General features: G+C 39.8%; 1 protein-coding gene across 2 annotated transcripts in view; it reads left to right on the top strand.

Annotated features, from left to right (window-relative positions):
• WDR44 (WD repeat domain 44) overlaps positions 1-26,010 on the top strand; it is a 102,609-nt gene that overhangs the window by 64,249 nt on the left and 12,350 nt on the right. For both annotated transcript variants that reach the window (XM_054471960.2, XM_063660603.1), the window contains exons 13-14: positions 21,156-21,269; positions 25,087-25,209. In XM_054471960.2, the coding sequence (XP_054327935.1) occupies positions 21,156-21,269; positions 25,087-25,209 (237 nt within the window). The remainder of the gene's footprint in view (positions 1-21,155; positions 21,270-25,086; positions 25,210-26,010) is intronic.

A 26,010-nucleotide genomic window follows, 5' to 3' on the forward strand; every position in this document is an offset into this window, starting at 1 on the left:
AATGATTTTCATTTGGTTTTAGAGCTGAAAGGTTAAATATAACCAATTTTAAACCTATAAAGCAGAATACACAATACTGTACTAAGTTGTCACCTGTGCTTTTTGTGTGTTGCATTAGGTAAGGGTGATATAAACAAGAGAACCTAAAATGTCTACCTGCTCAACAGTATTTTCCTGAGATTTCGTTGGCTCAAGTATTTGACACTACGTGTTCTCCTTCTCCTGGCTTTCCATGGTTCTGTTTCCCTTTGTTCTCTTATACTCCCACTGTTTCTTCTTCCATCTCCTTACATTTACTGTTTCTCAGGGTCTGTTCTTGGCCATTTTCAGTAGACATATTTATGCTCTTCTTCTAGTCCTGAACTGGCTTTAGATCTGTAATTCTTTGTTTACTTTCAGTGACTTTATGATTTTTAAACAAGAACATTATTGTGCTTGCTGCCTTTTCACATAATATATAGGATCTGTCTACCTACATGTAATTCAACCACATCAACTAATAGATCCAAAACTAAACTCCTTCAACAAATGTTTTCTGAGTGCCTGCTATATGTGGCAGACACTGCTACATGCTATAAAATCAAATGAGACATATTCTCTGTCCTCAGGGATCTTGTGGACTAGTGAAATGGGTAAACTCACAATTACAGTATTAGATGGTGATATTCTACAGAAGGTACTACACAAAAATAGGTCAGCCTTATAAATCACAGTGTTAGGAATAGTTTCCTGGAAACCTGTTATTTGAGCTAGGATTTAGCTATATGAGAGAAGAAAGGAAGGAGCGTGTCAGACACAGGGAATAAATAGCAAGTGCAAAAGCATGGAGGCTAGTATGTTAAAGGTACTACAAGGAATTACACATGGCTGGGAAAGGTGCATGTGTGAGATTGGTGGGAGAGGTAGGCAGGAGTGGAATTTTAAATGACTTTTTGTGATAAACCAAGACGGAACTTTATCCTGCAAACTGCTGGGAGCAGAGTGGGGCTTTGAAGGATTTCACTCAGAGGCATAATTACCATGTTCAGATTTTTGTTTTAGAAATAGTTTTCTGGTAGTATTGTGAAGGACAGACTAGGTGGGGGCTTCAGGTTAGAGACAGGGAGACCATGTAAGAGGCTATTAACCCAGAGAAATGGTTACTTCCGATTTTGATGATTATGATACCAGTAGAGCTAGAAACTGTAAAGATAAGCTGAATTGAGAGATGTAAAATAAGTCTAATTTGTAGGACTTGGTGACTGACTAGCTGGGGTAGTAAAAGTGAGTAGCCTAGGATGAATCACAGGTATCTGGCTTGAGTAGTTAGCTAGATGGTAATGGTCACTCATAGAAATATTTTTTTATTTTAATTTTTCCATAAGTTATTGGGGTACAGGTGATATTTGGTTACATAAGTTCTTTAGTGATTTTGGTGCACCCATCACCCAAGCAGTATACGCTGTACCTATTTGTAGTCTTTTATTCCTCACCCTCCTCCCACTCTTCCTCCCAAGTCCCCAAAGTCCATTGTATCATTCTTACATCTTTGCGTCCTCATAGTTTAGCTCCCACATATCAGTGAGAACATACAATGTTTGGTTTTCCATTCCTGAGTTACTTCTCTTAGAATAATAGTCTCCAATCTCATCCAGGTTGCTGCAAATGCTGTTAATTATTTCCTTTTTATGGCTGAGTAGTATTCCATCGTGTATACATACCAGTTTCTTTATCCACTGGTTGATTGATGGGCATTTGGGTTGATTCCACGTTTTTCCAATTCCAAATTGTGCTGCTATAAACGTGCGTGTGCAAGTATCTTTTTCTAATAATGACTTCTTTTCCTCTGGGTAGATACCCAATAGTGGGATTGATGGATCAGATGTTAGTTCTACTTTTAGTTCTTTAAGGAATCTCCACACTGTTTTCCATAGTGGTTATATTAGTTTACATTCCCACTAGCAGTGTAGAAGTGTTCCCTGATCACCGCATCCACGCCAACATCTATTTTTTGATTTTTTATTATGGCCATTCTTGCAGGAGTAAGATGGTATCACATTGTGGTTTTGATTTGCATTTCCCTGATTATTAGTGATGTTGAGCATTTTTTCATACGTGTGTTGGCCATTTGTATATTTTTTTTGAGAATTGTCTATTTATGTCCTTAGCCCACTTTTTGATGGACTGTTTTTTCTTACTGATTTGTTTGAGTTTGTTGTTCATTCTGGATATTAGTTAGTCCTTAATTGGATGTATAGATTGTGAAGATTTTCTCCCACTCTGTGGGTTGTCTGTTTACTCTGCTGACTGTTCCTTTTGCTGTGCAAAAGCTCTAGTTTAATTAAGTCCCAACTATTTATTTTTATTGCATTTGCTTTTGGGTTCCTGGTCATGAAATCCTTGCCTAAGCCAATGTCTAGAAGGGTTTTTCCAATGTTATCTTCTAGAATTTTTATGCTTTCAGGTCTTAGATTTGAGTCCTTAATCCCTCTTGAGTTGATTTTTGTATAAAGTGAGAGATGAGGATCCAGTTTGGCTAGCCAGTTATCCCAGCACCATTTGTTGGAAAGGGTGTCCTTTCCCCACTTTTTATGTTTTTGTTTGCTTTGTCAAAGATCAGTTGGCTGTAAATATTTGGGTTTATTTCTGGATTCTCTATTGTTTTCCATTGGTCTGTGTGCCTGTGTTTATACCAGTACCATGCTGTCTTGGTGACTATGGCCTTATAGTATAGTTTGAAATCAGTAAGTGTGACGCCTCCATATTTGTTCTTTGGCTTAGTCTTGCTTTGGCTGTGTGGGCTCTTTTGGTTCCATATGAATTTTAGAATTGTTTTTTCTAATTCTGTGAAGAATGATGGTGGTATTTTGATGGGGATTGTGTTGAACTTGCAGATTGCTTTTTGAAGTATGGCCATTTCACAATATTGATTCTACCCATCCATGAGCATGGGATGTGTTTCCATTTGTTTGTGTCATCTATGATTTCTTTCAGCAGCATTTTGTAGTTTTCCTTGTAGATGTCTTTCGCCTCTTTGGTTAGGTATATTCCTAAGTATTTTATTTTTTTGCAGCTATTGTAAAAGTGATTGAGTTATCGATTTGATTCTTCGCTTGGTTGCTGTTGGTGTATACAAGAGCTACTGATTTGTTTACATTAATCTTGTATCTGGAAACTGTGCTGAATTCTTTTATCAGTTCTGGGAGCTTTCTGGAGGAGTCTTTAGGGTTTTCGAGGTAAACGATCATATCGTCAGCAAACAGTGACAGTTTGACTTTCTCTTTACCCATTTGAATGCCCTTTATTTCTTTCTCTTGTCTGATTGCTCTGGCTAGGACTTCCAGTACTATGTTGAAGAGGAGTGGTAAGAGTGGGCATCCTTGTCTTGTTCCAGTTCTTAGAGGGAATGCTTTCAATTTTTCCCCATTCAGTATTATGTTGGCTGTGGGTTTGTCATAGATGGCTTTTATTACACTGAGATATGTCCCCATTATGCTGATTTTGCTGAGAGTTTTAATCATAAAGGATGCTGGATTTTGTCGAATGCTTTTTCTGCATCTATTGAGATGATCACGTGATTTTTGTTTTTAATTCTGTTTATGTGGTGTATCACATGTATTGACTTGTGTATGTTAAACCACTCCTGCATCCCTGGTATGAAACCCACTTGAACTTGGTGGATTATCTTTTCAATATGTTGTTGGATTTGGTTAGCTAGTATGTTATTAAGGATTTTAGCATCTATGCTCATCAGGGATATTGGTCTGTAGTTTTCTTTTTTGGTTGTGTTCTTTCCTGATTTTGGTATTAGTGGGTGATGCTGGCTTCATAGAATGAATTAGGGAGGATTCCCTCTTTTTCTATCTTGTGGAATAGTGTCAAAAGAATTGTTACCAATTCTTCTTTGAATGTCTGGTAGAATTCTGCTGTGAATCTGTCTGGTCCTGGACTTTTTTTGAGATGGAGTCTCACTCTGTCGCCCAAGCTGGAGTGCAGTGGCGCGATCTCAGCTCACTGCAGCCTCCGCCTCCTGGGTTCCAGCGATTCTCCTGCCTCAGCCTTCCTGGTAGCTGGGATTACAGGCACACACCACCATGCCTGGCTAGTTTTTGTATTTTTAGTAGAGACGAGGTTTCAACATGTTGGCCAGGCTAGTCTTGAACTCCTGGCCTCAGGTGATCCGCCCGCCTCGGCCTCCCAAAGTGCTGGGATTACAGGCATGAGCCATCGTGCCCGGCCAGTCCTGGACTGTTTTTTTTGTTGATAATTTTTAAGTTACCGTTTCAATCTCGCTGCTTGTTATTGGTCTGTTCAGGGTATCTATTTCTTCCTAATTTAAGCTAGGAGGGTTGTATTTTTCCAGGAATTTATCCATCTCTTCTAGGTTTTCTAGTTTATGTGCATAAAGGTGTTCATAGTAGCCTTGAATGATCTTTTGTATTTCAGTGATGTCAGTTTTAATATCTCCCGTTTCTCTTCTTAATGAGGTTATTTGGATTTTCTCTCTTATTTTCTTGGTTAATCTTGCTAACAGTCTATCAATTTTATTTATCTTTTCAAAGAACCAGCTTTGTGTTTCATTTATCTTTTGTATTTTTTATTTGTTTCAATTTCGTTTAATTCTGCTCTGATCTTGGTAATTTCCTTTCTTCTGCTGGCTTTGGGTTTGGTTTGTTCTTGTTTCTCTAGTTCCTTGAAGTGTGACCTTAGAACGTCAGTTTGTGCTCTTTGAGTCTTTTTGATGTAGGCATTTATAGGGCTATGAACTTTCCTCTTAGCACCACCTTTGCTGTATCCCAAAGGTTATGATAGATTGTTTCATTATTGTCATTCAGTTCAAAGAATTTTTTAATTTCCATCTTGATTTCATTTTTGACCCAGTGCTCATTCAGGAGCAGGTTATTTTATTTCCATGTATTTGCACGGTTTCGAAGGTTCCTTTTGGAGTTCATTTCCAGTTTTATTCCACTGTAGTCTGAGAGAGTGCTTGATATAATTTCAATTTTCTTAAATTTATTGAGGCTCGTTTTATGGCCTATCATATGGTCTATCTCGGAGAAGGTTCCATGCGCTGTTGAATAGAATATGTATTCTGCAGTTGTTGGATGGAATGTTCTGTATATATATCTGTTAAGTCCATTTGTTCCAAGGTATAGTTTAAATTCATTGTTTCTTTGTTGACTTTCTGCCTTGATGACCTGTCTAGTGCTGTCAGTGGAGTATTGAAGTCCCCAACTATTATTGTGTTGCCGTCTATCTCATTTCTTAGGTCTATTAGTAATTGTTTTATAAATTTGGGAGCTCCAGTCTTAGGTGCATAAATGTTTAGGATTGTGATATTTTCCTGTTGGACAAGGCCTTTTACTGTTATATCATGTCCCTCTTTGTCTCTTTTAAATGCTGTTGCTTTAAAGTTTGTTTTGTCTAATACAAGAATAGCTACCCCTGCTCGCTTTTGCTGTCCATTTGCATGAAACGCCTTTTACCACCCCTTTAAGTTTATTTGAGTCCTTATGTCTCCTGAAGACAGCAGATCGTTGGTTGGTGAGTTCTTATCCATTCTGCATCTCTGTATCTTTTAAGTGGAGCATTTAGGCCACTTACATTCAATGTTAGTATTGAGATGTGAGATACCTCATAGTATTATTTGTTGCCTGTGTACCTTGGTTTTTTTTGTTTTTGCTTTTTAACTTACATTTTTGTTTTATAGGTTCTGTATGATTTATGCTTTAAAGAGGTTCTGTTTTAATGTGTTTCCAGGATTTGTTTCAAGATTTAGAGCTCCTTTTAGCAGTTCTTGTAGTGGTGGCTTGGTAGTGGCAAATTCTCTCAGCATTTGTTTGTCTGAAAACGACTGTATCTTTCCTTCACATATGATACTTAGTTTTACTGGATACAAAATTCTTAGTGATAATTGTTTTGTTTGAGGAGGCTGAAGATAGGGCCCCAATCCCTTCTAGCTTGTAGGGTTTCTGCTGAGAAATCTGCTGTTAATCTGTTAGGTTTTCCTTTATACATTACCTGGTACTTTTGTCTCACAGCTCTTAAGATTCTTTCCTTTGTCTTAACTTTAGATAACGTGATGACAGTGTGCCTACGCGATGATGATTTTGTGATGAATTTCCCACTTGTTCTTTGTGCTTCTCGTATTTGAATGTCTAGGTCTCGAGCAAGGCCGGGGAAGTTTTCCTTGATTATTCCCTCAAATATGTTTTTCAAACTTTCAGACATCTCTTCTTCCTCAGGAACATCAATTATTCTTAGGTTTGGTTGTTTAACATAATCCCAGACCTCGTAGAGGCTTCGTTCATATTCTCTTATTCTTTTTTCTTTGTCTTTGTTGTATTGGGTTAATTTGAAGACCTTGTCTTCGAGCTCTGAATTTCTTTCTTCTACTTGTTCAATTCTATTGCTGAGACTTTCCAGAGCATTTTGCATTTCTTTAAGTGTGTACAGTGTTTCCTGAAGTTTTTATTGTTTTTTTTTTCTTTATGCTATCCATTTCCTTGAATATTTCTCCCTTCACTTCTTGTATCGTTTTTTGGATTTCCCTGCATTGGGCTTTGCCTTTCTCTGGCGCCTCCCAGATTAACTTAATAACTAACCTCCTGAATTCTTTTTCAGGTAAATCAGGGATTTCTTATTGGTTTGGATGCATTGCTGATGAACTAGTGTGATTTTTGGGGGGTTGTTAAAGAGCCTTGTTTTGTCATATTAACAGAGTTGGTTTTCCGGTTCCTTCTCATTTGGGTAGGCTCTGTCAGAGTCTAGGGCTGAAGGCTGTTGTTCAGATTCGTTTGTCCCACGGGGTGTTCCCTTGATGTAGCACTCTTCCCTTTTTCCTATGGATGTGGCTTCCTGTGAGCCGAGCTGCAGTGATTGTTATCTGTCTTCTGGGTCTAGCCACCCAGCAAGTCTGCCCAGCTCTGAGCTGGTACTGGAGGTTGTCTGCAGAGAGTCCTGTGATGTGAACCATCTATGGGTCTCTCAGCCGTGGATACCAGCACCTGTACCGGTGGAAGTGGCAGGGGGGTGAAATGGACTCTGAGGGTTTTTAGCTTTGGTGGTTTAATTTTCTATTTTTGTGCTGGTTGGCCTTCTGCTGGGAGGTGGCGCTTTCCAAAGAGCATCAAGCTATGGTAGTATGGATTGGAAATGGTGGTGGGTGGGGCCCTAGAATTCTCAAGAGTATATGCCCTTTGTCTTCAGCTACCAGGGTGGATAAGGAAGGCCCATCAGGTGAGAGCAGGGCTAGGTGTGTCTGAGCTCAGAATCTCCTTGCTTGGATCTTTCTGAGGCTGCTGTGGGGGATGGATGTGATGTTCCCAGGTCAATGAAGTTGCGTACCTAGGAGGATTATGGCTGCCTCTGCTGAGTCATGCAGGTTGTTAGGGAAGCTGGGGAAAGCTGGCAGTCACAGGCCTCACCCAGCTCCCACACAAACCGAAGGGCCAGTCTCACTCCCACCATGCCCCCTCAACAGCCCCAAGTCTGTTTCCAGGCAGTATGGGATCTGGGCCTGAGAACTTGCCCCAGGCTACCCACCTCCCAGCTGCGAAAGAAAAAGGCTTGGTTCTTCCCCCACCTATGGAGTCTGCACACCGGATTCATGCCCTCCCCCTTCTGGCCAGGAGGCTTCTCGCCAGTTCAAATTGTTACAAAGTTCAGCTGGAGACTTCCTTCTCCCTATAGTGTTTCCCCTCCTATTCCTCTGGCTGCCCTCCCGAAGGATCCCTGTGGTGCCAGGCAGGAATGGCCTGCTTGAAGACCCAGCGAGCTCCCAGGGCTTTCCTGCTGCTTCTTCTACTTCTGTATTTCGCTGGGCTCTCTAAATTGACTCAGCTCCAGGTAAGGTCACAAACTTCTCCTGCAAACAGACGTTCAGTTTCCCCAGTGGGGGTGTGTGTTCCGGAGAGGAGGATCTCCCTTTCCCACTTCTGCAGTTTGGGCATTCACAGTATTCGGGGTGTCTCCTGGGTCCTGCAGGAGCATTCTGCTTCCTTCAGAGGGTCTGTGGGTTCTCTTGGGATTCCTGGTTCTTTCTTGCAGTCAAAATTCATGGTGTGAGCCTCCGCATGCTGCTCTGTCCATCTGAGTAGGAGCTGCAATCTAGTCTTGCCTCCTGTCTGCCATGATGGCATCCCATTATGTTTAAAATGTTTCTTATAGGTAGCATATAGTTAGACCATGTTTTTTTACCCACTCTGCCAGTTTCTGTTTTTTAATTGGTACATTTATACCATTTAAACTTACTGTAGTTATTGCTACTTTAAACTTAAATCTGTCATCTTTATGATCATTCATTGAAATATTTTCATCATTCACCCACAAACCTGCTTCTCCTCACTTCTGAACCTTATTTAGTGGCATCAACATCTACAAGTTACCTTTTTAACTCAATCAAAAATACTCCATTACTTTTTCTTCCTTACCCACATTTCAAATTAGTAACAAATTCCTAGCCACTCTACCCCCACTCACAAATACCTGTGGAACTTACCTCCTCATCCCTTATAGCCACTGTGCCAGGCTATAAGTTAATTTTTAATTAACATTGTTAATTAAATAAGTTAATTGTCACACACATCGTCTAGGTCTTCAACACTCATTTAAATGCTTGCCATAGTCTCCTAATTGTTTTTTCTGCCTCTGGTCTCTACCCAATTCATTTTCTACACTGCCACCAGCCAGCCAGGTTTTTCAAACCAGATTGACTGTGCCATTGTGTGGTTTAAAATTTTTTTTTCTTTTTTTTTGAGACAGAGTCTCGCTCTGTCGCTGAGGCTGGAGTGCAGTGGCATGATCTCGGCTTATTTGCAACCTCCGCCTCCCGGGTTCAAGGGGTTCTCCTGCCTCAGCCTCCCAAATAACTGGGATTACAGGCACTCACCACCATGCCCAGCTAATTTTTGTGTTTTTAGTAGAGATAGGGTTTCACCATGTTGGCCAGGCTGGTCTTAAACTCCTGACCTCAAGTGATCCTCCCACCTCGGCCCCTCAAAGTGCTGGGATTACAGGCATGAGCCACCACGCCCAGCCTTGTGGTTTAAAATCTTTTGACAGCCTTTTATCTCCTCCACAATAAGATTCTTCCCTATATTGCCTAATCTTAACTTTTGACTCAGTTCCAATGCCCTAGTGCCTGTGCATCCTACCAGCCATGCCTGATACACGTCTGTACACTATAAACACTTTCACTTTCATGTCTCTGTCCCTCCTGTTAGCTTTGCCTTCACAGGGCAAAGCCCTACTTATCCTTCAAGATTCAGCTCAAATATCTTATTATTTCCCCTGAATCCAGCAGGTAAAATTGTTCTTCATTTGTATTCTAATAGTACATCATAGGTACTTTTATACTGATATTACCATGTCTTTCTTGTTAGTCTCCCTGGCTAGGCTCTGGGCTGATTGAAGGCAAAGAACTGTACTTCACAGATTTTAGTATCCTTGGAATCTAATTCCATTCCTGACTGTAGCAGGCCCGTAATCATGTTGAATTACTGCCTGTGGACCTTTATTCCTATTGTTCCCCTTATTTGGATGCCTTGATCATCTTTCTATTCAAAGCATGCCCATTCTTCATGGCCCACTTCCTCCATAAAGCCTCACTGACTAATGTAGCAGTGATAATTTTAACTGCTTTGCTTTAGGGAAAAGGGCTTGCTTTTATCAGTTTAATTTACCATACAGTTTCCAGGCATTGATTACTATTAAAAATAGAGACTATCTGTAGTATCTTTTATTGTGCTTATTTCAGCAATCCTACTTATAGATCCTTAACTACATCCATCTAACCCCAAACAGACCTAAGTAACTCACAATTTTATTGAATACAAAGCCTTTTTACATGAGAAATAACATTTATATCCATTGTTTTTGGGAAGAGATCATTTGGGGTTTGTTTCCCTTCTGTCATTTTATTTGGGGACAGTTAAAAGAGGCTTCTATTTCACATGCCATTAGAGTTTGACACCAGGAATTATCTTTTAACCTAGTGCTAGCCACAGTGAGGCACAGTAAACACAATGGAGTTTATGTTCCTGATGTGTGTATTCTTTTTTTTCTTATGATAGTGATATCTTTTTCATCTCTTTTGAAGTACTTTTTCAGTATTTTGTCTTAGCATCTGTGTGAAATATAATATATAAAAGTATTGTACAGTTGAACATACAGAGCGATGTACCCAAGATCACTCACCTATGCATTGGTAATGCCAAGCCTAGAATTCTGGCTATTTTCTGTTTCTGTTAATTTTCAAAATTAGCTCAATAAATGTAAGAAAGACAGGAAGAGGTGCATGTTTAATATGCTCCATTATCTTAGACACTTATAAAGTAGGGATTTTTTTAATAGTTGGGTTTTGCAGATACTGTTAGAGCTCATGGCTTCTAAGAATTGATAATTGCATCAGATTGCAAATATGAATATACTGTATCCATTTTAATAAGTATAAAATTTCTTTTTGATACTAGAAGCTGTAAGTATGCTATTTACCTAGAAAGTAATGTTTTTCTTGCAAATTTATGTTTAATGTGCATGACTAGGGAACATTAGCATAGGTGTTATAGCATTTAACTGCTGCTTAAAATTTTTGAGAATAGGCCAGATGCAGTGGCTCATGCCTATAATCCCAGCACTTTGGGAGGCCCAGGCAGGAGGATTGCTTGAGTCCAGGAGTTTGAGACCAGTCTGGGTAACATAACAAGACTATGTCTCTATTTAAAAAAAAAAAAAAAAATAGCCAAGCGTGGTGGCATGTACCTGTAGTCCAGCTAGCTACTTGAGAGGCTGAGGCATGAGGATCACCTGAGCTCAGGAGTTTGAGGTTACAGTGAGCTGTGATCACCACTGCACTCCAGCCTGGGCAACAGAGCAAGACCCTGTCTCGAATAAATTTTTTTGGGCCAGGCGCGGTGGCTCATGCCTATAATCCTAGCACTTTGAAGAGGCCAAGATAGGCGGATCACCTGAGGTCAAGTGTTCAAGACCAGCTTGGCCAACATGGTGAAACCCGGTCTCTACTAAAAATACGAAAATTAGCTGGGCATGGTGGCATGTGCCTATAATCCCAGCTACTTGGGAGGCTGGGGCAGGAGAATTACTTGAACCAGGAGGCGGAGGTTGCAGTGAGCCAAGATCGCACCATTGCACTCCAGCCTGGGCGACAAGAGCAAAACTCCGTCTCAAAAAAAAAAAAAAGAAAAATTTCTGAGAGTATATCATTAGAATCTAGAACTTGGGTAAAGGAAGTTAACTATAAGGGAGTGAGAGAATTTTTGTGAAATGTAGGTATGCAGTATTTGATACAGATTTGTCTTGGTACTATTAATAGCCTAACTTTACAAATGAAGGTTTAGAGCTGTTAAGTAACTCGACAACTTCACACAGTCATAGCATCAGAATTATGACCCTGCTCTGTCTCTAGAGCTTATGTTTTTAACCATTATGCTCCAATAGTTGACATCTTGAGGTCTGGGACTATGTCTTCATTCAGTCTACAGATATTTATTAAGTGCCTACTATTTTTATTAATCACTGTTCTAGGAGCTAGAGATATAGTAAGTGAACAAAAGAGACAAAAATATCTGTGAACAAGAGACAAAAATAGAATGGAGCATACATTCTAGTGGAAGAAGACAGAAAATAAGTAAATTTTATAATATAAAGTTTTTTTTTTTGAGATAGAGTTTCATTATTGTTGCCTAGGCTGGAGTGCAGTGGCACAATCTTGCCTCACTGCAACCTCTACCTCCTGGGTTCAAGCGATTCTCCTGCCTCAGCCTCCCAAGTAGCTGGAATTACAGGCATGCACCACCACTCCCGGCTGATTTTTTTGTATTTAGTAGAGACAGGGTTCCACCATGTTGATCAGGCAGGTCTCGAACTCCTGACCTCAGGTGATCTACCCGCCTTGGCCTCCCAAAGTGTTGGGATTACAAGCGTGAGCCACTGTGCCAGGCTATAAGTTAATTTTTTAAACCACTTTATTAAGGTATGATTGGTATTCAAAAAGCTGTATATATTTATTATATAGAACTTAATGAGTTTGGAGATAAGTATATAAGCATGAAACCATCACCACAGTCTGTGCCATAACCCAAGCATCACCTATAAAAGTTTATTCTCATTGTCTTATTTATTAAGTATATGATACAGTATTGTAAACTGTAGGCACTGTGCTATATAATAGATCTCTCAAACTTAATCATTTTGAAAGTGAAACTTTGTACCCTTTGACTAATACCACCTGTTTCGCCAGCCCCAAGGCCCTCTCAATCACTGTTCTACTCTGCTTCTATGAGTTTGATGTTTCTAGATTCATCATATAAGTGGCATTATGTAGTATTTGTCCAGAAAGTATCTGCCTTAATTTCACTTAGCATAATGCCTTCCAGTTTCATTCATGTTATCACAAATGCCAGGATTTTCTTTTTATGACTGAATAGTGTTCTGTTGTGTGTATATGCTACATTTTCTTTATCCATTCATCTGTCAATGGACATTTAAGTTGTTTCCATGTCTAGGCTATTGTGAATAATGCTGCAGTGAACATGGGAGTTCAGATACCTCTCTGACATACTGATTTTATTTATTTTAAATATATACCCAGAAGTGGAATTGCAGGATCATATGGTAGTTCTATTTTAAGTTTTTTCAGGAACTTTCATACTGGTTTTCATAGTAGGTGCACCAATTTACATTCCCATCGACTGTACAGGGTTCCATTTTATCCACATCTTCACTAATATTTGTTATCTTTTATATATATTCATATAAAATGGTCATCCTAACAGGTGTGAGGTGATATATCATTGTGGTTTTGATTTGGAAATCAAATCACCTGATTAATTGGTAATGTTGAGCACCTTTTCATGTACTTAGTGGCCATTTGTATGTCCTCTTTGGAGAAATGTCTATTTAGGTCCTTTGCCTATTTTAAAAATTGGGTTATTTGTTTGAATTTTGGGGTTTTTGACATTCAGTTGTAGGAGTTTCTTACATATTTTAGATATTAACCATTCATTAGATACATGGTTTGCAAATATTTTCTCCCATTCTGTAAGTTGCCTTTTCATGTTGTTGGTTGTTTCTTTTGTTGTGCAGAAGCTTTTTAGTTTGATACAGTCCCGTTTGTCTGTTTTTGCTTTTGCTGCTGGTGCTTGTGGTGTCATATCCAAGAAATCATTGCCAAGTCCAATGTCAAGAAGCTTTTTTCCTGTTTTCTTCTAGGAGTTTTACAGCTTCAGGCCTTACATTTAAGTATTTAATACATTTTGAGTTTATTTTTGTATATGGTGTAATATAAGAGTCCAATTTCATTTTTTTGCATGTGTATCTCCAAATGTAATCAGTTTTGTGAAGAAAAGTAAAACAAAGTGGGATGGCAGGGAGTAAATAAGGTGGGTGAGCAAAGCTTCACTGAGAAGTTGTTGTTCGAGCAAAGTACAAAGGAGGTAAGGAAATGATCATATGATAAGACCATTCCAGGTAGAGAGAGCAGCAAGTGAAGCTGCTATAAAGCAGGAGTTCTGGTGTGCTCAAAAAACAGCAGCAAAGGCAGCTGGAGCCAGTGAGTGAGAAGGAGAGGAAAATAGAAAAGGAAAACATAGAGGTGTCGATGCGGGGATCAGAACATATAGGACATTGCAAGGAATTTGGCTTTTGCTGTGAGTAAGATGGGAATCAGTGGGTTTTCAAACAGAGAATGACATGATCTGATTTATTTTAAAAGGATCATTCTGACTTCTATACTGAGAACAAACTATAAGAAGATAAGGACCAGGCACGGTGGCTTATGCCTGTAATCCCAGCACTTTGGGAGGCCAAGGTGGGCGGATCACCTGAGGTCAGGAGTTCGAGACCAGCCTGACCAACAAGGTGAAACCCTGTCTCTACCAAAAATACAAAAATTAGCTGGGTGTGGTGGCAGGTGCCTGTATTCCCAGCTCCTCGGGAGGCTGAGACAGGAGAACCACTTGAACCTGGGAGGTGGAGGTTGCAGTGAGCCAAGATCACGCCACTGCACTCCAACCTAGGTGATGGAGCAAGACTCCATCTCAAAAAAAAGATAAGAAATGTCTTGTTAATTCTGGTATTCCAAATAAGCAATACAGTATATCTGCTACATATTGTATGTGCTAATGAATGTCAAAAGCCTTATAATTTTCCATAGCAATCCAACTTTATAATATCTTTAGATAGGCCGGGCGTAGTGGCCCATGCCTGTAATCCCAGCACTTTGGGAGGCCAAGGCAGATGGATCACCTGAGGTCAGGTGTTAAAGAGACCAGCCTGGCCAACATGGTGAAACCCCGTCTCTACTAAAAATACAAAAAAATCAGCTGGGTGTGGTGGTGTGTTCCTGTAGACCCAGCTACTCGAGAGGCTGAGGCAGCAGAATCACTTGAACCCGGGAGGCGGAGGTTACAGTGAGCTGAGATGGCACCACTGCACTCCAGCCTGGGCAACAGAGCGAGATTCCGTCTCAAAAAGAAAATCTTTAGATAATTACAACATTTGAGTATGGATTAGATACTAGATGATATAAATGGTATTTTTTAGGTATGAGAATGGCATGGTAATCATATTTAAAAGAAGGGTTATCAGAGGTATATATAGAAGTATCTACTGATAAAATTATTAGTGTCTAGATCTTGCTTTCAATGCTGCAGCAAAAATAAAAATGGGAAGACTGATAAAGTAGGTAAAATTTTGATAATTGTTAAAACAGGTGATGGATGCATGGGGTTCAATATATTATATGGAGTTCATTATACTCTTCCATCTACTTTTGTATATATTTAAAATGCCCATAATAAAAAGTAGACAGTGGCCAGGCATGGTGGCTCATGCCTGTAATCCCAGCACTTTAAGAGGCCAAGGTGGGAGGATCACTTGGGCCCAGGAGTTCAAGACCAGTCCAGGCAACAAAGAGAGACCCTGTCTCTACAAACAAACACAAAAAAAGTTAGCTGAGTGTGGTGGCACATGCCTGTGGTCCCACCTACTCAGGAGGCTGGGGTGAAAGGATGGCTGGAGCCCAGGAGGCGGAGGTTACAGTGAGCCGAGGCCATGCCACTGCACTCTAGCCTGGGCGACAGAACAAGACCCTATCTCAAAAAAAAAAAAAAAAAAAGGAAAATATATGTATATAACATTTTACTTGGTAATTCCACCTTTAATATTTTATCATAAAGGAATAATCAAGAAAAAATAAATACCAAAAAATAGAACAAAAAACAAAAACAAACCAAAAAATTATTAGATATTCTGAAAGATAAGTAAAAAGATTCTCATCTTAGTGTTCTCATAATAGCTAAAATTTGAACAACCTAAATTTCTAACAGTTGGAAAATAAAAACTGGTATAACCCATGCAGTAAAATACATGCAGTCCTTAAATTGTTTTCAAAGACTATTTAATGATGTTAAAAATGGTCACAATAAAACATAAAGTGAAGAAAGCAGAATGTAAAATTGGATACAATATTACCACAATTTTGACTAAAAAGTACCTATAAATGTACATATATATTTTAAGGGATAAGAGTCTCCCTCTGTCACCCATGCTGGAGTGCTGTGGTACCATCATAGCACATTGTGACCTCAAACTTGTGGGTTCAAGCAATCCTCCCACTTCAGTCTCCTGGGTAGCTTGTGCTACAGGCAAGCACCACCATGCCTGGCTTTTTTTTTTTTTTTTGGAGTTGGAGTCTCGCTGTGTCACCCAGGCTGGAGTGCAGTGGCGCGATCTCGGCTCACTGCAAGCTCCGCCTCCCGGGTTCACACCATTCTCCTGCCTCAGCCTCCCGAGTAGCTGGGACTACAGGCGCCTGCCACCACGCCCGGCTAATTTTTTGTATTTTTAGTAGAGACCGGGTTTCACCATGTTAGCCAGGATAGTCTCCATCTCCTGACCTCGTGATCCGCCCGCCTCGGCCTCCCAAAGTGCTGGGATTATAGGCGTGAGCCACCACGCCCGGCAAAATGGGCAGACATCTGTAACTAACTCATTAGTTCATATTATTAAGAGAAACTGCTCTAGCCATCTCAGTACATCCTCTCCACCATGAAGTAAGCTCCATCAGGGCAGGAATCTTTTTTTTTTTTTTTTTTTTCGCTCTGTCGTCCAGGCTGGAGTGCAGTGGCGCGATCTTGGCTCACTGCAAGCTCTGCCTCCCAGGTTCACGCTATTCTCCTGCCTCAGCCTCCCAAGTAGCTGGGACTGCAGGCGCCCGCCACCATGCCCAGCTAATTTTTTTGTATTTTTAGTAGAGACGGGGTTTCACCGTGTTAGCCAGGATGGTCTCAATCTCCTGACCTCGTGATCTGCCCGCCTCGGCCTCCCAAAGTGCTGAGATTACAGGCATGAGCCACCGCGCCTGGCCTATTTTTTTAATTAAAAAATAATTTTTGGGCTAGGCACGGTGGCTTATTACACTTGTAATCCCGGCACTTTGGGAGGCCGAGGTGGGTGGATCAGTTGAGATCAGGAGTTCAAGATCAGCCTGGCCAACATGGTGAAACCCCGTCTCTACTAAAAATACAAAAAGTAGCCAGGTATGGTGACAGCCACCTGTAATCTCAGCTACTTGGGAGGCTGAGGCATGAGAACGCCTGAACCCAGGAGGCAGAGGTTGCAGTGAGCCAAGATTGCACCACTGCACTCCAGCCTGAGTGACACAGCAAGACTCCATCTCAAAAAATAGTAATAATAATAATAATGATTATTTTTGTAGAGACAGTCTCACTGTGTTGTCCGGGCTGGTCTCAAACTCCTGGCCTCAAGCAATCCTCCTGCCTCAGCCTCCCAAACCACTGGGATTACAGGGATGAACTACCGTGCCTGGCCCTATAAATATTTATAGATAAAAGACTTTAAGGAAATATGCTAAATTATTAATAATATTCTTTATCTCTGAGTGATAGGATTTCACATCTTTTGATTCTTTATACTCTGTTTTTCTAAAGTTTTCTTTTATGCTTACCTACTTTTATTAAAACAAATGGAAGAGGGGAATGTAAATTAGTTCAACCATTGTGGAAGACAGTGTGGCAATTCCTCAAAGACCTAGAACCAGAAATACCATTTGACCCAGCAATCCCATTACTGGGTATATACCCAAAGGAATAGAAATCATTCTGTTATAAAGATACATGCAGGCATATGTTCATTGCAGCACTATTCTATATAGCAAAGACATTGAATCAACAAAAATGCCTATCAATGATAGACTGGATAAAGAAAATGTGGTACATATATACCATGGAATGCTATGCAGCCATACAAAGGAATGAGAGCATGTCCTTTGCAGGGACACGGATGGAACTGGAAGCCATTATCCTCAACAAACTAATGCAGGAACAGAAAACCAAACGCCACATGTTATCACTTATAAGTAGGAGCTGAACAATGAGAACACATGGACACAGGGAGGGGAAGAACACACACTGGGGCCTGTCAGGGGGATGGGAGGAGGGAGAGCATCAGGAAAAATAGCCAATGCATGTGGGGCTTAATACCTAGGTGATGGGTTGATAGGTGCAGCAAACCACCCTGGCACACGTTTATGTAACAAACCTGCACATTCTGCACATGTATCCTGGAACTTAAGAAGTATTGTTTTTTTAATTCAAACATAAAAAAAAAACAGTGACTATAAAAGTTTCAGGTTTAAACTTTTTGACCCAGTAATAACCCTAATATAAGGATAAGGAAATAGGCCAGGCACAGTGGCTCACGCCTGTAATCCCAGCACTTTGGGAGGCCGAGGCAGGTGGGTCACTTGAGATCAGGAGTTCTAGACCAGCCTGGCCAACATAGTAGAACCCTGTCTCTACTAAATACAAAAATTAGATGGGTGTGGTGCCGTGTGCCTATAATCCCAGGTTCTCGGGAGGCTGAGGCAGGAGGATTGCTTGAACCCAGGAGGCGGAGGTTGCAGTGAGCCAAGATCGTGCCACTGCACTCCAGCCTGGGTGACAGAGCGAGACTCAGTCTCAAAAAAAAGAAAAAAGATAAGGAAATAGTCAAATATGGATAAAGATTCAAAGATTCATGTTCCAGGGCATTCATTGAATTGCTGGGTTTTATTTGTTTGTTTTTGAGATGGAGTCTCGCTCAGGTTCTAGTGATTCTCCTGCCTCAGCCTCCTGAGTAGCTGGGATTACAGGTGCGCACCACGCCCGGCTAATTTTTGTATTTTTAGTGGAGATGGAGTTTCACCATGTTGGCCAGGCTGGTCTCCAACTCTTGACCTCAGGTGATCTGGCTGCCTCAGCCTCCCAAAGTGCTGGGATTACAGGCGTGAACCACCACGCCTGGCCGAATCACTGTTTTTATTAGCAGAAAAGTTGGAAATGTCTAAGTGACCAACAAAGGAAGAATGATTAATCATGATGCATCCATATTATGCAGCTACTAAATGTTTTCAAAGCATGAAATACAGAAAATGCTAATGGTATAATAGGAAGATTGGTAAATTTCATGTTTAATATGATTTCAAATACATTTTTTAAAAATGAAAGATTGAAGAGAGACAAAATGTTAGGTTTGAGGTGATTTTAATTTTTCTGTTTTTTTTTTTTTTGCTCTCTGAATTGTCTACGCTGATCATGTATTACTTTATAACTTAAAAAATTTAGGCTGGGTGCAATGGCTCACGCCTGTAATCCCAGCACTTTGGGAGGCCGAGGCGGGTGGATCATGAGGTCAGGAGTTCAAGACCAGCCTGGCCAAGATGGTGAAACCCCCGTCTCTACTAAAAATACAAAAATTAGCCGGGCATGGTGGCAGGCGCCTGTAATCCCAGCCACTCGGGAGGCTGAGGCAGGAGAATCACTTGAACCCGAGGGGCAGAGGTTGCAGTTAGCCGAGATTGCACCACTGCACTCCAGCCTGGGTGACAGAGTGAGACTCTGTCTAAAAAAAAAAAAAAATTTAGTCTGGTCATGGTGGCTCACACCTGTAATCCCAGCACTTTGGGAGGCCGAGGCGGGTGGATCACCTGAGGTCAGGAGTTCAAGACCAGCCTGGCCAACATGGTGAAACCCTGTGTCTACCAAAAATATGAAAAATTAACCAGGAGTGGTGGCATGTGCCTGTAATCTCAGCTACTTGGGAAGCTGAGGCAGTAGAATGGCTTGAACCTGGGAGACAGAGGTTGCAGTGAGCCAAGATCATGCCATTGCACTCCAGCCTAGGCAACAAGAGTAAAACTCCGAATCTGATTTGTATGTAATGAGGGAAGCCTGTTTAGCTGTATGTCTCCCAGCAGTGCTCACTAGTCTGGTAGCAAAATTGAGGGGGGCAAGGATGGTAGTCATCTAGCATTAGAAGTGCTTGGCAAAGGTTACAGGAGTCTGTGTTGGTGGTCTACCTCCATGGTTAATGTGAAGATGTTTTTTATAAACTGTAAAGTTCTACACGAATAATAGTGGTAGTTTTTAATCTATCCCCATGCCACTGTCCTAATTCAAGCCCTCATTATTCTTACTTAAACTTATTGACTGCTTTTCCTGCCTCCATGCTCTCTCCAAACCATCTTTTACATTACTGCCCAGAGTTCTTTTTCTGAAGCACCGGTAAGATGGTGGTGGTTTTTTCCTTTCAGAAACCTGTGTTGGCTCTCCATGTCTGAACTTTTAAGCCACAAATTTGAGGCCTTTTTATTATTTATTTTATTTTATTTTATTTATTTATGTATTTTTGGAGACAGAGTTTCGCTCTTGTGGCCCATGCTGGAGTGCAATGGCGTGATCTCAGCTCACCGCAACCTCCGCCTCCTGGGTTCAAGTGATTCTCCTGCCTTAGCCTCCCAAGTAGCTGGGATTACAGGCATGCGCCACCATGCCCGGCTAATACTGTGTTTTCAGTAGGGACGGGGTTTCTCCATGTTGGTCAGGCTGATCTCGAACTACTGACCTCAGGTGATCTGCCTGTCTCAGCCTCCCAAAATGCTGGGACTACAGGCGTGAGCCACCGTGCCTGGCCAAGGCCTTTTTAAATGTGATCCCAAAGTACTTTTCTACCCTAATTTCTGACTACATCTCCATATACTGTTTTCTCTGTCCTCATCATCCTACCTACCTTTCCCTAAATATGCAAGGCTTAGCTAACCCTCTGTTCTTGCTCATGCTATGTCATGTAAAACATTTGAAGGACAAACTTTGGACTTACAGTTAGATGACTTGTATTACTGCTTTGGTTCTGCTGTTCACAGGTGGCTGTGTGGCCTTTAATATATTATTTTAACCTCTTTGATCCTCAGGGGTTTTTTGTGTGTTTTGTTTGTTTGTTTGTTTTTACTAATTTCTTCATCTTTATACTGTTAATACCTACCTCAAATAATTGTTAGAATTTATTCAGGTAATGAATACGAAAGCATGTTGTAACTAGATGCACAGTATACATGTATGGCATTATTTTCTACCTACCTCTGTCAGTATGCTTTTGACTTCAAATAACAGAAATCCAACTGAAAATGGCTTAAACAATGAGGAAGCAACTCTGGAGGTAAGGCGGTTCCAGGGTTGGTTAATTCAGCAGCTCAGTAGCATCGTCCTACTATCTCCCTGCTTTGTACTCTTTGTTTTGTTCCTTTTGGCTTTTTACACTATGGTCTTAAGATGGCTGCTACAGTCTTAGTTGTCACATGAAGACAGCAATGTTCAGATGCAGGAAAGGAGGAGTCCTATTAGTATGCCCCTCTTTAAGGGTGAGAAAATCTCTCTAGAAGCCTCCCCTCATCCCTACCCCATAAACTTTGCCCGATGTCTAATTCATGGAATTGTACCACATACCTAACCAGTCATCCACTGGGAAGGGAAATCAGCTAATCTTCATTAGCTTAGACCAATCATGATTCACTCGCTGGTACTGGCCGTCACCTCTCCTGAAGGAACAGATGCTTAGAGAAAGGACAAAGTGGGGGCTTTATTAGGGAGGGAAAAGATTGTGATAGCATGATGTCTTCAGGGATGACCCTGGTTTGTTAGGGCAAGGAGATGAAAGGAAGAGGTGCTAAGTAGTAAATCAGCATAAAGGGGAGCTTGCTTTTTGGTGACTCAAGATTTGAATCAGGCATCATACAAAATGATGAGAGAACAGACGGGGTGGGAAGAATGTGAAACTAGTTTTACATTGCAGTTTCAAAGTTTATCTTTATATCCAAATAGGTATGCAGTGGAACTGATGAAGACCCTGATGATAAAAACGCACCCTTTCGGCAACGGCCATTTTGCAAATATAAAGGACATACTGCTGATCTCCTCGATCTTTCATGGTCTAAAGTAAGAAATTCTTATTTGAATCATATATTAATTCTGCGTATAAGGAGCTAATGCTATAGTCTTAAAGCAGAATTTCTTCTCCGGGAAACTTCAGTTTTTTGTCTTAAGGCCTTCAACTGATTGGATGAGGCCCACCCACATAGTCAAGGGTGATCTCCTTTACTTAAAATCAACTGATTATAGGTATTAATCACATGTAAAGAATACCTTCACAGCAACAACTAGATTGGTGTTTGATTAAATAATTGAGTACTAGCTTAATAATTAAATAATTGAGTATAGCTAAGTTGATACATAAAATTAACTGTTATAACCACCTTCTTACCAGAATTAATACCTTTTCTTTGAACTCATTCTCCTTAACCTTTCTCTAGCATTTGATGATTTTATGCTATTGATCTTTCTTGAACTAGTTGATTTTGGAGCACTGTATGTTCTAGATTCCCTTCCTATTTCACTGACTATTCCCTTGTTTCCTTCATGGAGGAAATATGTAATAGTTTAAAAAAAAAAAATTGAGAACCTGTGCAACTATACCTGCTATGTACCAAGTACTTTTCATTCACTCAAAACATATCTGTTGATCATTTTACCACCTGGTTAAGAAATGACCTCTGGAGCCAGACTCCCAAGGTACATATTCTTCCTAGTCTGCCCCTTAACATTGTGTGACCTTGGGCAAGTTATTTAACCTCACCATGCCTCATCTGCAAAATAGACATAATAAAAATACCTTCCTCATAGGGTTATAATAGGGAAAGATTAACTGAGCTAGTAAATATAAAGCACTTGCCTAGAACATAATAAATGTTCAATTAATGTTAGCAGTGATGATAATGATTAACTGAGCTAGTAAATATAAAACACTTGCCTAGGACATAATAATGCTCAGTTAATATTAGCAATCATCATCATCATCATCATCATCATCATCATCATCATCATCATCACTATCTGCCAAGTAGCATTTTAGCCACTGGGGACACAGACAAAAGTTAAGTACTTTACATGTGCTCTGTTCGTACCCTCAAAACAACCTTATGCGATTGTTGATGTTTCCTTATCAAGGATTTAAAAAACCAACGGTCCATACATGTTAAAGAACATGCTTAAAGGCGTATAGCTAGGGAGTTACGGGAGTTTAGGTTCAAACCCTATGACTTTGGAGCATTACTCTCTAGCCCATTCCAGTGTCACAATAGCTAATCACTACAAGGAAACAGGATGACAAAAATAACAGATGTTGGACACATTGAAAGATTTAAGAAATCATAAATTTTTTATACTTTCTTTCCGTTTTATACTTTATTTCCATTCTATCTCTTAGGAGGCAGCAGTAATATGATTTAGTATCTATCCAGCTACCTAATTGTCTCAAGTGAGTAATGTGCATTTTTAAGGACTGGTGCCAGCCTATAAACCACCTGGTCTTCCTGGTCCTTGATGATATGAATATAGAATACCAGTCTGTGAAGAGATAAGTGCAGAAACCAAGAGTAAACTATTTAGAAGTGTTTATGGCAGTTTTCACAATAAGTTTATACCTGTTTAATCTTTTAAAACTTGGGCTTCTATTTTGTATAATAATATAAAATGGGGCTTTTATTTTATATGCCTTTTATTTTTATTTCATTTTTCTAGTAAATGTTTTCTGTATTTTAAAATAGTTTCAGTCCACGACTCATTGGAAATTTAAAAAAACAAAAACAGTCCTTCACCAGAAATAGTCTGAGACGCACTAGTCTAGATGAGTTATTTCAATGAGGTGCTGCCCTATGCAGGAATGGTTCCTAAAGGTCTATCCTCATATCCCCAACTCCTCCACCCCACCTCCATCTAGAGGAAAGGAACAAAATTTCTGCAACAAGATTCTAAGCCTCTCCAGGGTAGGAACCAGATATTATTTTACTGTTTTTTGCTTTTCAAACACCAACTCAAACCAGATATTGTTTCTCTTTAATGTCTGTCACAGTGTTTTTAGTGAGTTTTCTATTTGTTGAAGGTGTATTTTGTGCCAATAACAAGAATTACCTGTTAATTCTTAGAATAACAACCCCATGAGGTAGACAACCTGATTTTGTCTCGAGGAAGAGATTGAGCCCCTGTGACCTATCTAAAATCACAAAATTAGTTATGGGTAGAACTTAGATTTTAATCTAATTTATCTGACTTCCAAGATCAGTGCTTAGTTTAAGAACGTTATTTAATTTCGTTTATTTAATAAAAAGTATTTATTAAATACTTATAAAAGAACAAGTCTTTCTTAAAGAATACTTATTTGGAACAAGTCTTAACATGTCTTCAGCACCTTCACTTAATATTTTAGGGATGTCTTCATACCTCTTTCATATGCTCAAAGCAATGAACTATTGCAGGAATTGAATACAGTCAGTTTCTGTTTTTTGTTTTTTTTGTTTTGTTTTCTTTTTTTTGAGACGGAGTCTCGCTCTGTCGCCAAGGCTGGAGTGCAGTGGCACGATCTCAGCTCACTGCAACCTCCATCTCCCAGGTTCAAGCGATTCTCCTGCCTCAGCCTCCCCGAGTAGCTGGAATTACAGGCGTGGGCCACCATGCCCAGCTAATTTTTTTGTATTTTTAGTAGAGATGGGGTTTCACCATGGTGGCCAGACTGATCTCGAACTCCTGACCTCAAATGATCCACCTGCCTCAGCCTCCCAAAGTGCTGGGATTACAGGCATGGGCCACTGTGTCCAGCCAAATAAACTCAGTTTTAATGAACATAGGTTCATGGTGTGCCATAGGTTAAGTTTTTATACAGTTGTTATTAATCAACAGGAAATTATAATGCAAACTGCATATACTCTTCAAAACTTTTCTGAAACTGAGTGGATCTTGAAAATAAAAATGATTGTTGTTAGATGTTTCAAAGATTATTGTGAATCTTCCAAATTCTGTTTTTTAATTCTTTACTTTTAATCATAAAGTATACCATCTATTTGAAAACAGGTATACCACAATGTACCTACTTCATAGTGTTGCTATATAATGCGAAGAACAATGCTTAACACATCGTAAGTATGCGATAAATGTCATCATTGCCTTGATTTGTTTAGCACCTTTAGGCACACCAAAGAATACAGAGGTGTCATTTGAGTTTTCTCATTCAGTATAACTCCTCCTTAAATAGATTATGTTCAGGAATTAATGAGCTTCTGCCAGCTGAAAGCTTTTGACAGATAGATGTTTGGTTCCTGGGCGATGGGGCCATCACGGTGCCTAAGTCAGTTCTAGCCTTGAACACTCTGTGATCTATTCTGAAAGATTTGACAATTTCTATTCTCTAATCTTCTTGCCTAGAGAGTGACAGGTGCACAATAACTTTTCATTTCCATGCTGCATTATAGGGTAATCTTTTTGAAGACATTTTAAATGACAATTAGAGATCTTTGTGAGTTAAAATTCACCAGTGTTATCAATGTGAAAATAACTGAAGTGACAATAAAATGAATAGATGCCTTATACTGATAGCTAAGTTCCAATATGTGCAGGTGATAACAACTAAGGCATACCTTAGTTCTCTGCTGGTGCCTGGCAGATTTCTTTAGACATTGATAAGATTCATCTGAATTTCAGAACAGGTAATGTCAAAAAGTTATAGAATCAGTGAAATATGGTATTTAACTGTTTGGGGGAAAATAGGATCTTCCAAGTGAATTTGATAATCTTTTGTTCTTTCCGATGCTGCATTTAACAATAACAAAACTGTTGGGATACAAAAACCAAAAGTTCACTTTTATTGTATAAATAGGGTTCTTTTTCGTAAGTGATAACATAGTCAATGTCATTTTCCCCATAGAACTACTTTCTTCTTTCTTCTTCAATGGATAAAACAGTCAGATTATGGCACATTTCTCGAAGAGAATGCCTTTGCTGTTTTCAACATATAGATTTTGTCACTGCCATAGCTTTTCATCCAAGGGTAAGTAACTATTTATACATGTTTTTGTTAACCTCTAAGGAAGGTGAGAGAACCTGATTTCTCTAGAGGGCAATTGGACTACAGGAAAAAAATTATTAACAGCTACATAGTTATGAGCAATTTAATTTAGTGTTTCATTTTGCTTTAGAAATGAGAAAGGAAATATTCTGCTGATCTGCATTAGAAAAACTGGGGATATTATATCCTAAATCTTTATTAAGACATGCAAGGTATAAATAAATGAAATAAAGTATCCTATTAAAGATGAGAGATATTGGAGATGGAGGAAGAAGAGACAGCAGATGGATAAATGAGAAAGGGAAGTACCTAGGCAGAAATAATGAGAAGATTGGGGAGGGAAGAGACAGAGAAAAAGACTGAAATTCAGAGGCAAAGACAAAAATTCATTACAAGATATACTGAATTCATATTGTTAGTCTTGATATCCCTTCTTTATTCCTTTTCAGTATAGAAAATCCTTTCATATCTTTCCCCCAGAAATAAAGTATTTCATATGATTTCAGCCAAATGAGAAAAATCTGCTGTCATGGAATTGCGGACCTATTGTATGCCCTTAGAGGATAGAGCCACCAAATGCTTAAGGCTAAATTAGTTACAGATTTTTGCAACTGTAAGCAAAAGGGAAATCACATGTCGGCGCTGACTGCACTAGCTCTGTTAAGCAGAGGACTCGAGCTGACCCTAGCAACAAGTTTCCCTTACCTAAGTTGGTGTTATGATTACATTTCCAGTGGTGTCCTCATCTTTATATGTTTAACACACATTATCTTTGTAATGTAA

The sequence above is a fragment of the Pongo pygmaeus genome, chromosome X (assembly GCF_028885625.2).
Source record: "Pongo pygmaeus isolate AG05252 chromosome X, NHGRI_mPonPyg2-v2.0_pri, whole genome shotgun sequence".
In the NCBI taxonomy this organism is placed as follows: domain Eukaryota; kingdom Metazoa; phylum Chordata; class Mammalia; order Primates; family Hominidae; genus Pongo; species Pongo pygmaeus.